This window comes from Passer domesticus, chromosome 8 (assembly GCF_036417665.1).
Source record: "Passer domesticus isolate bPasDom1 chromosome 8, bPasDom1.hap1, whole genome shotgun sequence".
Lineage (NCBI taxonomy): Eukaryota > Metazoa > Chordata > Aves > Passeriformes > Passeridae > Passer > Passer domesticus.
The window spans coordinates 3347407-3361063 of NC_087481.1; the positions used below are offsets into that span (position 1 = coordinate 3347407).

The window sequence follows — 13657 nt, forward strand, 5'->3', positions numbered from 1 at the left end:
GCACAGGGCCCTGGACAGGCTGGATCCAGGAAACAAATCCAACAAGGTGAGATTTAACAAGTCCAAGTGCCAGGTCCTGCACTTTGGCCACAACAACCCCTGCAGCACTACAGGCTGGGGACAGAGTGGCTGGACAGCAGCCAGGCAGAAAGGGACCTGCAGGGACTGATGGACAGCAGGCTGGACACGAGGCAGCAGTGTGCCCAGGTGGCCAAGAAGGCCAATGGCTCCTGGCCTGGATCAGGAATGGTGTGGCCAGCGGAGCAGGGCAGTGATTCTTCCCCTGTGCTCAGCACTGGTTGGGCAGCACCTTGAGTGCTGTGTCCAGTTCTGGGACCCCCAATTTAGGAAGGACATGGAGGGGCTGGAGCATGTCCAGATAAGGGCAACAAGGCTGGGGAGGGGTCTTGAACACAAGTCCTCTGAGGAGCGCCAGAGGGATCTGCTAGGATATTTTATCCAGGAGAAGAGGAGGCTCAGGGGAGACAAGGCAGTGTCAGGGCACAGATTGGACTTGATGATGTCCGAGGTCTTTTCCAAACTTGCTGATTCTGGGATTGTCTGAAACCACCCTTGGAGCAGTTGCAGGATGAGCCCTGGGCCTCCTCTTCAGAAGCTCCAGCAGCCCAGGTGCCTCAGCTTCTCCTGCCACCCCCAAAGCCCATCCTGTCAGTCCTGCAGAGCCTCTGCAGCTCCTCCTCATTGCCCAGAACAGGGAGCCCCACAGGCAGACACAGCAGCCCAGATGTGCCCCCCTGGCCTGGGGTGCCTCTGGCAAGGGAGCAGCACCAGGCACTGCAGGAGCCTGCAGACAATTCCTGCAGCACTTGGAGGATGATCCTGCTGTGCAAGGGACGTTCCCATGGTGCCAAGTCAGGAACTGGAATGGGGAGTGGGGCCAGAGAGGAAAGGGCAAACAGGGATGGGCTGTTTGCAGGGGAGGGAACAGGGCGTGGCAAGAGGAAGATATTTGTACAAGGGAAGAGTAAAAGCAAAGGTGAAGCAAATGAAATGCTTGTGGCAGTTTCGGGGTGGCAGCCAGGCAGCCCTGGCTCTGAGCAACAGCGTCTGCAGTGGCACAGGAAACTCCCAGCTGATGGGAACAAACTTTCTGGCTGACTGCAGAGGCCAGGACAAAGCTGAGTGGTTTCCCTGGTGTCCCCCAGCCCTTGCTGGCCCCAGGGGCTGATGGCATTTGTGCTCCCTCAGGTTCATGTCCCCACAGCAGCAGCATGGTGCTGCTCCTGCCTGCTCTGTGCAATGCAAACAGGGGCTCCTGAGCCAGTGCTGCCGTGTCTGTGCCTGCAAGGATGCGGCACCTCTGTGAGCTGGGGGAGAGGCCAGGGCTGCAGAGGGGGGATGTTGTTGGCAGCTCCATCAGGATGCTCTGGGACGCTGCCCTGGGCTGTGCAGCGCACTGGGGATGGATCAGCCCCTGCTCTGCTGCTCCTTCCCCTCTCCCCCAGGGCCCTTGCAGAGCCCCAGCCATGCTGTTTGCCCCCAGCCTGCCCACGGCCAGCCTGGGGCTCCTCAGCCTGGGGCTTTTCTGTGCTGAGCATTGGCCTGGCCGTGTTCTTGAGAGAGCCTGGGCAAGGAGCCTGGAGCCCCCAGGGCCTGGCCTGAGGCGTCAGCGCTGCCCCAGCAGTGCCCATAGCCTGTCCCTGCTGCAGCCCCGGCACTGCCACCCCCAGGACTGTGCCCGGCCCCGAGAGCACTCAGGCCCTGCAGCAACACCAGGGCCACCAGGGCAGCGGGGCAGGGCCACGGCAGCAGCACTGGCAACACCAAGTGCTGCTGCTGCTGCTGCTGGACACAGCTGCTGTGCCAGCACTGATCTGCCCCAGCTCTGCACACAGACATTGATGCTGCAGCTCCAGAGATGGCAAGAATAGAGGGATCTCTGCAGAAAACTCTGCTGGGAGATCCTTTAGTTCTTTTAAAGTCACTGAGAACACTGCTATCATTGTCACAGTCTGTGGCCACAGGGAAGGTGGAGAGAAACAAAGTCAGACATGGCAGAAACAATCATCTAGCTTTAGGCAGAATATTAAAAAAAAAAAAGACAGGGAAATCAAAGAACCAAACCAACAGAACTATCAAAAATTAATTTTGTTACAAGTGATTTGCAGAAATTGGCAATCAGTTTAATGCTTCCTAAGATGTCCAGTCATCAGTCTCCACACTGCAGCCTTGAGCTCCTGGTTCCTCAGGCTGTAGATGAGGGGATTCAGGGCTGGAGGCACCACCAAATACAGAACTGACACCAACAGATCCAGGCATGGGGAGGAAATGGAGGAGGGTTTCAGGCAGGCAAATACCGCAGTGCTGAGAAATGCATTTCTCCTGCATTTTTCCTTTCCAGATTATTTCAGTCATCTCCTGAGAGGTGCAGATGGTTCTGGGGCTTTTCATGAACTGACTGTACTCTTGATTTAGATGGAGACTGTAGAATTGATTTCAGATGTAGCAGAATCTGAAGTGAGTACAGAAACAAACTCCCTCTGTCAGCCCATTTTCATCTTCTAGATGACTTTCAAGATGTCCTTGGGGGTGTTGGAATGATGATCACACAGCTCTCCACTTCTGGCTGCAGGCTCTGCAGATTGTTTCTTTGCATTCAGTCAAGCTTGCATTCTCCAGGAGTTCTTGGTAGCCTGTCATGTTTTCTTAGGGTAGAACAGTAACAATGAAAACCTTACCAATGGCACAACTGCCCAGCCCACAAGGAAAAGAAAAGAACAAGCTGTCAAATTCTTCAAATATTTGTCCTGCTTTGCTGCAAGAGTTGTGCTGCACCCACAGTGTGGAAAGCTGCAGTTGGTGGCAACCTTGTGACAGAAGCTGCACCTCGTTCTCCAGGAAAGGTTCTTGGAAAAAGCAAACAGGATTGAGGAGAAGATTCTGGTAAAACTGAAAGAGCTTTTAAGAAATTAAATGAAAATTGAAACAATTCAAGACGTTTTTCTCGATTTATTTTTATGCTCCCCTTTTCCATCTTGCACTAGTTGTCCATCCCATTAATTCCAAACAAATCTCACCTCTAAGATCCATGAGTTGGCAAGTTTTAGACATTTTAAGATACCATGACCTACACACAGTTTGGCTTCCCCTGTTTTTCTTGGAAAGCAATGTTGGAGAGGTAAGTGCAGTGCTTGGGTCAGGTACAAATTCTGCATTCAGGGAACAAGCTCTGAGAGTGTTTGACCCTTAGCAGGGACAATGCACAGCAGGGACCGAGGGGATTCCTGAGCCACTGTGCAGAAGTCCAGACTCTGGCTCTTGGCTGAACTCGGCAAAGTTCCCGTGTTTGGACAGGCTCAGGGGCTGCCCTCGGGGAACGTGGGGCTCGGGGCGGGGGCAAGCGGGCAACGGACAAACGGACACGGGGACAAACGGCCCCGGAGCTTCAGTTGCAGCAGCGAGAGAAAAAACTTTAGATTCCGTTCTCCTCTCCCTCTCCCTCTCCCTCCCCGCTGTCCCGTACCTCTCCCGCTCTCCCTTTCCCGGTCTCCCCTCCTCTCCCCGCCTCCCTCTCCCCGTGCCGGGCTGGGCCATGCCCCCGTGCCCGCCCCCGGCCGTCCCGCCGGCTCCTGGCCTCAGCCCGGCTCTGGCCGTGCTGGCGGTGGCGCTGCTGGGCGGGGATCAGTGCCCGGGGCTGGGGCGGCAACGCCGGCTTTTGGCTCCGCCTGGCCCGACCCCGACCCCGACCCCGACCCCGACCCCGAGCCCGGCCCCGGCTCCGGCTCCTCCCGGGGCCCGCGGAGGACACAGGCGGCCCCGCCGCTCCCGCCGCCTCCGCTGCGGCTTGCCCGGCCCGAGCTCCGCCGCTCGGCAGCGCGGCCCCCGGCCCCGCGGCTCCCGGGTCGCGTTGCAAAGAGCGAACGCTGGGGGATGGCCGGGCCGGGGCGGGTGAGGGGCGCTCGGGGGCCGTTGCTGGCCCCGGGCCGAGCGCTGACAGCCGCGTCCCGCCCGCAGGGAAGGCGCAGGAGGCCCTGCAGGAGCGGTACCGGCTGGGTTCCCTGCTGGGGCGTGGAGGATTCGGCAGCGTCTGCTCGGCGACGCGGCTCTCGGACGGCGCCCCGGTGAGCGGTGGGTCCGGCAGTGGGCGGAGGAGGAGGGGGCGCAGGAGGAGGAGGATGGGGCTGGGCAGGGCGGGCGTTGAGCTGACCCCGCTGCTCCCCTTGGCTTGCAGGTGGCCATCAAAAGGGTGCCACGGAACCGCATCTGGCATTGGAGCGAGCTGGTGAGTGAGCCGGGACAGCGGGAGAAGCCGGGCCGTGCCGGGCGGCGATGAGCCGAGCCCCGGCAGGGTGGAAGCCGCCAGGACATCCCGAGGGAGAGCGGGCGTGGGGCCAGCGCAGGGCGCAGAGCATCCCGGGCTGGCTGAGGGGTTGCCCAGCCCTGGCCCAGCATCAGCCCCACTGACGGCATCGTGCTCCTCCCGCAGCCCGACGGCACCAGCGCTCCCCTGGAGGTTGTGCTGCAGGACAAGGTGTCCACAGGCTTCCCCGGTGTCATCCAGCTGCTGGAGTGGCTTGAGCTCCCCAGCGACATTGTGATGGTGCTGGAGCGGCCAGAGCAGTCTCAGGACCTCCTGCATTTCATTCGGGCACGGGGGTTCCTGCACGAGGAGGTGGCGCGGCAGCTGTTCCGCCAGGTGCTGGAGGCCGTGCGGCACTGCACCAGCTGCGGGGTCCTGCACCGCGATATCAAACCAGAGAACATCCTGGTTGACCTGGCCACCGGGCAGGCCAAATTGATTGACTTTGGCTGTGGCACCTACCTGCAAGAGACAGCCTACACTCACTTTGCAGGTGAGCCTACACAGGACTGTGCTCCTGCTCCTGGCATCTCATGGCCCAAGATCTCAGGGCCCAAGCTGGGTGTGGCAGCGGGGATTCTCCCTTTTGCTGCCACTCATGGGACTGAATCTGCAGCTGAGTTGCTTTAGAGCAGGGGTGGGTGGGGAGCCATCTTCCAGCCCTGCTGGCAGCCTTTGCCCACCACTGTGCCCAGGACTGGGGCTGGGCTGGGGCAGCCAGCCTGACAAAAACAGCCGTGGGTGGGGGTAGCAGAGAGGGAGGTCGGAACCTGTGTCCCAGCCGGTTTGTGTGCAGGCAAGAGGAAGGGCTTGGACTGCTCCACTTGCCCTGTTTGTCTTGCCTTTATAATATGTTTGGGGCAGTGCAGGCAGGGAGAATGAGGGCATGGTTTTTCCCCAGCACGCAGTGGGTATTTCCTTTGCATGTCATGGTCAGGCCTGGCCAGGGCTTCCACTGTCCCCTTCCCACACCAGTGGCTTCTTTTGCAATCCCAAGTTTGTACACCAGTCCCAGATGCTGGTGAGAGGACAGTGGTCACCCTGTGTGCCACTGATGCAGCCCCCACATGCCCAGGGATGCTGGGGCCAGGCTCTGGGAGCAGCAGCATCCCCCTGATGAACTCCATCTGTATTCCACAGGAACACCATCCTACAGCCCCCCGGAATGGACCCGCTTTGGCTGGTACCATGGCGAGCCAGCTACCATCTGGTCCCTGGGCATCCTGCTGCACGAGATGGTCTGTGGGAAGATGCCTTTCAGGAGGGGCTGGAACTTCAGCTGGGGCCTGCTCTCGCTGCCACAACGGCTCTCTCCAGGTGAATCCTCTTCTCTGGGCACAGGGGGAATACCAGTGCTGGGAGACAGCAGCGGGCTCGGGAGCATCCCGTTCTGGCAGCTGCTGAGGAGGTGGCACATGTCCTGCTCTCCCCCAAAACCAAGAATTGATGGGAAAGTTCAGGCCCAGCTCTGAGCGCATCCAGCATGGCCTGGGCATGGGAATAGTGGGGCAAAGCAGACAGGAGCCTTCTCCAGCTGACGGGCAGTTTCTGGTTTCTCTCCCCAGAGTGCCAAAATCTGATTGGGTGGTGTTTATCCATGCATCCCTTGGCCAGACCCTCATTAGAAGAGGTGTTCTGTCATCCTTGGATGCAGGATATTCATCTGCCCTAGAAGAAGGGAGAGAGCCACAGGCACACTCAGCTGCAGGGCCCTGGTAAGTTACAGCTGCACACATGCCTTGGCAATGAGAAGCAAAGAAAGCCAGCCCGTGTCACTGCACCAGGGTCATGGGATGGGAACATGCAGCCCTTGTGCTGGAGCTGAGCTGCTCTGCCCAGCCCTGGTGGCTGCCATCCAAGCAGGTTTTGCTTGTCCTGGTTCCCTGACAGCTGGGGCCCTGGGCAGAGCCCTGACAGCCTGGTCTCACCCCAGGGAAGGAGAAGGAGCCCCCAGAGAAGCTGTACTGGGGGAGGCTGCTGCTGCAGGAGACAGCGAGGATGACAGGAAGGATGACAACCTCTTCCTCAACCTGGCCACCAGCAGTTGAAGGTGATGCACTTTGATTGTGGCACCTTCTTCAAAGCCAAACTCCACAGGGGATTTGCAGATGAGTCCACACGTGGGGAAATGCTCCCAGATTTGGGCATTGCCCAGCCTGGCTGGGAAGCAAAGGTTCCCCCCTTTACGGGGGCAGATGCAGCTGATCCTTCAGTCGGCTCCCCAGCTGCTTTTGGCAGGGCTGGGGGCATGGGCTGGGGTGTGTACGAAATGGGAGTGGGCTCCTGGTCCTGCCAACAGCCCCCAGCACCCACCGTGCTCCAGGCTGGGGCTGGGGCTGGGGCAGCCAGCGCAACACAAACAAACCCCCATGGTGGGAGCAGAGGTGGGACTCCCAAATCTGTGCACAGGTGCTTTGCTGTGCAGGCAAGGAAGGGCTTGGGCAGCTCCACTGCCCTTGTTTGCTTTGGGATCACGGTTATTGTGGGGGACAGTGCAGGGGGAAGGGAGAAAACCTGGGTGTTGCTCACACATGGTTGGGTTTTTCCCTGGCATGCAGGGCTTGGGCCTTCCTCAATCCCCTCACAGACATATGATTTTTCCCTTTGTTCTTTTTTTCCCTTTATGTCTGTAATCTATTTTCAACAATTTGTTGTTTGTTTTTCTAGAGGAAGCATTCTGGTTGGTCCAGTCTGGATCGGGAAGTGCTTGGGAGCAGCTGTGGCGTGGATGGGCCGTGCCCTTGGAGCAGGCTGAGGACATCGTCTGGGACCAGCTTTTCTTCCAGCCATGGATGGCATGAGGTGGGTCTCCGTCTGCTTGGCAGGGTGGGATCAGAGCTTTTGGGAGATGGCAGCAAGCACAGGAGCATCCTGCTCTGGGCAGCTGCTGAGCAGGTGGATGTGCCAAGGCTGGCTGCAGGCTGGGCACATGTCCTGCCCTCCTGCCCTGCTCCCAAAGGCAGCACTGATGGGCAGCTCTGGGCACAGCTCTGGGCACGGCCAGCACGGCCTGGGCACCACGGGCAGCTGGGACAAGGGGACAGGAGCCTTCAGCTGACGGGCAGTTTCTGCTTTCTCTCCTTGCAGCCGGGCTCTGCGGATGCTGAGGCTGCTCTGGGCTCTGCCAGGGCTCTGCTGGAGCTCAGCACCGGGCCGGAATCAGCCAAAGAAGAAATGGTGTCACCTGCAGCACAGACTTGCTTGAGCGTTTTGGCAACACAGCTCAAGTTTGCAGAGTGGCACCTCCCAAAAATTAAACTTGTTCAATATCTTCTGAAATCAAATCAATCTGGGATGACTCCAAATGACATTTTTCAGCTTGCTCAAGATGTAGCTCAGCCCTTTCTCTGAACAGTTCTCTCCCCCACCTGCCTTTCACTTCTCAACTGCTCCCTTTTTTCCCCCAGTGAATTCCCAGCCCGTTGCTGTCTCCATCACTTGCTGGCCTTCCTTGTTGCCCCTGACCACAAGGAAGGCCGAGCCCCAGGTTTAGGGACTCATGCTGTCACTGGCTGAGGAGCAGCAGTGTTTCAGAGGTCCAGTGGCATTTTAGTGTCATTCAGAGCCACTCTCCAGCCCTCAGCTCTCCTCAGTGCTGAGTTCCCACTCCCTTTTCCTGGTCCTTGCAGCAGGATGAGCTCTGTGAATCCCCTTGAGACTCCCCACTCTTCCCAGCTGATGCACCCACCTCAGTGAGGCTGAAGCTGAAGCTTCTCTGTCTCCTCTGGCACTCCAGTCCAGTCCCCTGTGTGGGGAGCCCCAGCCCCAGAGCACAGCACACAGCAGTGCAGTCCGGGCTGGAGCAGCTGCCCTGCAGCCCTGGCTTGGCTGTTTGTGGCAGCTGAATGCTCCCTGTTTCCAGCTGTCTCTGCAGGATGGCCCCAGGGCAGAGCCCAGCCGGGCTCCCACTGCAGCCCCTGGAGCTTGGGGCAGACAGTGCTCCCAGAGCTGAGGTTGATGGGGAGCACCCGGAGCTGTGCCTCGCACTCAGTGCTGGCAAGTGTTGTGTTCTCATCTCCTGCAGCCTGAGGGGAAAACAACCTGTGCTGCCAGGCCAGCACTGCCCCTCTGGGCAGAGACAAGGCTGAAAGGCTGTCCCATTCCAGAGGATCCTGCACTGAGCCTTGGCAGGGCCTGGCAGGGCTGGAGCCGGGTCTGGCCTGCTGTCCGGGACTCGCTGCCCACCAACCGCCCCCACCCGCCACGCTCCATCCTCCAGAGACAGAAGGGTCTGTGTGTGCCAGGGGCTCTTGGATGTCTCTGTATCCATGGACAGAAGGGTCTGTGTGTGTGCCAGGGGCTCTTGGATGTGTCTGTATCCATGGACAGAAGGGTCTGTGTGTGCCAGGGGCTCTTGGATGTCTCTGTATCCAGGGACAGAAGGGTCTGTGTGTGCCAGGGGCTCTTGGATGTCTCTGTATCCAGGGACAGAAGGGTCTGTGTGTGCCAGGGGCTCTTGGATGTCTCTATATCCAGGGACAGAAGGCTCTGTGTGTGCCAGGGGCTCTTGGATGTCTCTGTATCCATGGACAGAAGGCTCTGTGTGTGCCCGGGTTTCCATAATGTCTCTGTACCCATGGGTATGGGATGAACACGGACAGTGAAAGTGGCAGCCACGTTTCTTGCACGCTCCGTCCTTTGTACACAAGACAAATCCATGCACACCCCCACGTATGGATATTTTAATAGGATAGGGATGGATAGAGATTTCCCACAGAGCTCTAACTTTGGCATAACTCACTCTTTAATTGTTGGCCAGGGGATTTTTTTCCCAGCTCTGTGTGAGAAGGTGTCCCAGAGCTGAAGGAGCAGCATTCAGAAGCAGTTTCAGGATTTCTAGGCAGGAAGTGGAGCTCACAACCATCCACATAACTCACCATATTCATTGGGATAGGCTGCTGCTTCTCTAGGAATTTGGCCCAACTCAGACATGAGACTTGGAAAAATCTCTCTGGGTTTGTGTAAAAGGGGGAGCAGCAGAAACACTTTGTGCTTGTCTGGGGGCACAAGGTCCAAGGAGGTTTGGTGGCAGAGGGTGACCTGGGCTGGTGGCAGGTGACGTTCCATTCCATGACATCTCAGAGTGGCACAGGACAAAGGTCCAAGTACCCCCAACCCCACTGATGAAGTGCTTGGAGCACTGCACATCCTCCAGGAAAAGCTGCTGTCACACAATCCACTGGGATTTATAACTTTAATTTCCAACACTTTAGGTCCAAATTCCAAAGTGTAATATTTTTACACTCAAGACACAGTCATCCACAATCCATCTTTCAACTTCCTATTGATTCAACCACAATTTAAAATAACTTAATATTGAAAACAAAACCCAGAATCTGTTAAAAAAGGGATGCTGAGGTCAGTAATAGGGATCCATGCCATCAGAACCTTTACAAAGTAACTGAGTTCTCTTTTTAAAAAGATCAGTTACCTCTTAATCCAAAGTTAAGAGAAGATTTTCACTACACATTTGTTTTTTGTTTTTATCTTTCATATTTTTCTTTTCTCCTTTTTTTTTTAAACAGAGAACTCATAATAAAAAAGGAATGTATAGCAAAATGAGAAACATTTCTGATAAACAATGAAAATGTCAGCTCCTCCTCTGTTTACTTTACTCTGGATACCCTTAAGAAAAAAATCTAGCAGATATGAGCAGAGGTGTGAAGTGTTTCATTTGGACTGTGCTGGAGTTCAGCACTGCTGACATCCTGATCCAGTCAAGAGCTGCAGAATTCTTTTGCAGATCTCAAACCCTGTGTTTGCAGGCACAGCACCTGCAGTGCTGATGCACCAATGCACACGAATAACTCTGTTATTCCCTCTCAGAATTCGGGCTCTGCCCCAGCACGAGGTGCTGCAGCCCTTTGCTCCTGGTTCCCATGTGGAGCAGCTCCCTTCCTGCTGGCTGAGCTGCTCAGGCAGAGCCCGGCAGCTCCTGGCCCTGCAGGGCTGAGGCTTTTCCTCATTGCTGGGCACAGACTGATGGAGCAGCACTGCTGAACACGGGCACACAGAGGGACCAGGAGCAGCTGCCTTTGGCCACCTGAAGCTCCAAGGCCCAAACTCTGAGCAGCCAGGGCTGGAAGAGACTCGCAGGCTCCCTGTTGGCTGTGCTGCCCCACTTGTGCCCGGACCAGCTTTGCTTGGGGCAGAGGGAGAACAAGGGGCAGCTCCCTCCCAGCCCAGCCCAGGGACCCCTCCAGCCCCGGGGCTTGGGGCATTGTCAGCACCTGCTGCTCCAGCCACCGCTCCTGCTGGTCCTGACAGCAACACCCAAACTGGGGCTGATCCCGAGGGAGCAGCAGCAGGGCCTGGATCTGATCCCTGACTCTGGGGCAGGGCTAGACAAATGACCCCACAGCAGCAGCAGCAGCACATGGAGCTGACTTTCAGCACAGCCCCTGCCACTCTTCCCTCCCGTGTGCAGCGGTGTCACAGCAGCCTGAGGCACCTGGGAGCCCCCAGTGCCAGCAGGGACTTGAGATGGCAGCCCTGGGCTCCTGGAGGTTGTGCAAGGAACAGAGCTGGGGACTCCCTGTCCATGAGGAGCTTCCAGATGGAAAAGGCTGCTGTGCCCAGGCAGCTCCAAGGCCACAGCAAGGAGAGTCTCGACCACTGGATCTGTGCCAGTCCCACAGTCCTGGGCAGCAGCCACTGAGCCCTGGGGGAACAGAGGGCACAGCAAGAGGGACAAAGCCAGGCAAGGTCAGAGACTGGAGAGAGCCAGACCTGGGACAGGAACAGCTGCTTCACTGCACTCTTGGAGAAAGCTCTTGGCTGGTTCAAAGTGCTGAAAGGTGTGAAGGGCAGAGGAGGCCTCACCAAACAATGCTCCTCTTTCCACACCCTCTCCTCGCTGTGTCCCAGAAGGAACTGCATGGACTGTATTCATCTCTCCGAGTCGTCTCGTTCAGCATGAGCAGCTTAGCACCAGGAGCTGAAGGAGCTGAAGCCTCAGGCCACAGGAGCTGAGCAAGAGGGAACTTATGGAGCAAAGTAATGCTGCTCAAATAGACCTAGCTGAATGCAGTGGATATAATAATGGAATCACAGCATCCTTTCTGTTGGAAAAGACCTCTGAGCTCATCCAGTCCAGCTGTTCACACAGCAGTGCCAAGCCCAGCACTAAACCACGTCCCTGAAGTGCCAAGGCCTGGACAACAGCCCTGAGTGAGGCCTGAGCAGCAGGCCCTGAGTCAAAGGTGGCCTCTGGATGAACCTTCCAACCAAAGGTTATCTTTGTATCTGCTCACTGATGAAATATGCATGGTCATTAGCACTGTGATAGATGTAGCCACTCATTAGTGAGACATGTATTGATCTTTCTGTATTTGCAAGGCAGACAAGGCCATGAAATCTGACATCTGGCCTTGTTTGGGGCTGAAGGATCAAAGTCACCTCCCTTGGTTCCTCCTTGAGCCCTGGCCAGGCTTTGGGAGGGACCCAAAATGAGGATGAAACCAGATGTTCCTGCACTAGAAGTGCTGTCAGTTTGTTCATTCAGCACTGTCAGAGCTGGGCCCTCTCCCAGCGAGGTTGGAGCCTCACCTGTGGCTGGAGGCACCTGCAGGAATTCCCAGTGTCCAGGAGTGGCTCTGCAGCCCTTGGCTGTGACAGCTTCCCCCAGCTGCTGTGTGGATCTGGGGGATGGTGAAGTCTGAGGGTAAATGGTGCTGGATCTTTCTTAATCACTGCAGGCAATCTTTGGTGGTGATGGTTGGGTGCATTGCTGAGCTGCTCCTTTTGTGATTCTTTGCTGCTTTGAGGTGCAGTAAATGACACTGATTCCTTCAGTTGGAGTCTGTGTCTTTGGTGCTGACCCTGCCCACTGGTAAAACAAAACTGGCACAGTCTGGCCAGATCACAACAAAATGTCACTTGTTAAATGTAAATGTGAGGAGTCAGTGCCATCAGAAATTCCCAGATGGGAAGCCCTTCCCTGGAGTTGGCTGGCTCTGGAGTGGGCTGAGGTTGCAGCACCGTGTGAGGAGTGGGGCAGTTGGTTAAAGAGGATGAACCCCTGGATGTCTTAAAATGTATCCAAAAATTGCATACGGAAAAGCAAAAGAAACTTGTGGGTTTGGGCAGACAAAGATTAATTTGTTAACAGTACCTTGGAAACAGCACCTTCAGAAGGAACAGTTACTGTTGGAATGCTCCCACATGGAGCAACAGAAGGTTTTAATCTTGAGCTCCAATGCATTTGTGCAAGTGAAATATTAATATCATAAATAACTATGTACATATTTATAGGATAATAAGACCTTAATATATATATTGATATATATCTATTTTATATGTATGTCTATACCTATCTAGCTATATCTATATTTCTATATCAATATCTATATCTACCTATAAAATAGTAATAATGTGAAATAGTGCTGACAATCCTAATTTGGCAGCTTTGGCTGCTCAGGGATGTAACATTAAACACTCTACAGAAAATGATTGGCCAGGACCCTAATGTTAGAGGTAAACTTTGTGAGATTGTATACAATGAAAAAGGAGGAGGGGATAAAATTGGCTATTTTTACAGGGTTTGCTGATACTGTGATGCAGAGTGCTTTGTCTGTTACTGTGAAAAATACCGTGATTAAGACTGCAGGGTTTTTCATGAACCAGACTATCCTCAAACTGCAGGACTGGTTGAACGGGTGAAGGGGCTGTTAAAAGAACAGTTGAAAAAATGAGGAGATGGGAACCTGTCCCCATGGAGAACCCATCTCCCAGATGTGCTCCATACCCTTAACAGTGGCCCACTGGGGAAATGGAAACCCTGTGGCTGTGCATGGCTGCGCCCAATTTGCACCTACAACCATGGGCAGTGAGACTTGGACTGCCTGGGAGATTGTTGTGGGTGTGATGGCCCCTGGCAGGGCCAGCCCAGAGGCTGCAGGGCTGGACCTTCATGCATTGGAATTAATTAGGATAAATCCAAAGCAAATGAAAGCTGTCAATACTGAGACAAGAATTCAGATTCCTCCAGGACACTTTGGTTTGGTAACTGCTCGCTTGGAGCTTGGCCTTGCAAAGGGTTCATGTCATGGCAGGAGGAATTGATGCAGAATATCAAGGAGAAACTACAATAATTTTGTTAAACAACACTGAACAAGATTGGATTATTCAACTCCATGACAGGGTAGCACAATAATTGATGTTGCAATTTTAAGAACAATTGTGAATAAAGGAGATCCGCCTCCAATCACCACCGTTTGTGGAGATAAAGGGTTTGGATGCAGCAGTCCTAATAATGGAGCCAGAGTGTGGGCCCAGAGGCCAAAAGGCTCTCCCAAGGCACGTGAAGGAACAGCTCTGGGGAAAGACAGCACTGAA

The 13657-nt window shown here is 55.4% G+C and overlaps 1 protein-coding gene across 1 annotated transcript; it reads left to right on the forward strand.

Annotated features, from left to right (window-relative positions):
* Positions 1–3891: 3891 nt before the first annotated feature.
* Positions 3892–6142, forward strand: LOC135306114 (serine/threonine-protein kinase pim-1-like). The gene is made up of 6 exons (XM_064429650.1): positions 3892–3909; positions 4193–4243; positions 4448–4561; positions 4691–4814; positions 5462–5638; positions 5887–6142. Exons 1-6 carry the CDS (start codon positions 3892–3894, stop codon positions 5991–5993), a joined length of 591 nt encoding a protein of 196 aa, XP_064285720.1. The 3' UTR covers positions 5994–6142.
* The last annotated feature ends 7515 nt before the right edge of the window (positions 6143–13657 follow it).

What these genes read in the sequence shown, in the direction of transcription:
- LOC135306114 (XM_064429650.1), top strand. An exon ending in TCCCCAGCGACATTGTGATG is followed by an intron (nt 4,562 to 4,690) that starts GTGCTGGAGCGG and finishes TGCACCAGCTGC; the next exon opens with GGGGTCCTGCACCGCGATAT. An exon ending in AGCCTACACTCACTTTGCAG is followed by an intron (nt 4,815 to 5,461) that starts GTGAGCCTACAC and finishes TGTATTCCACAG; the next exon opens with GAACACCATCCTACAGCCCC.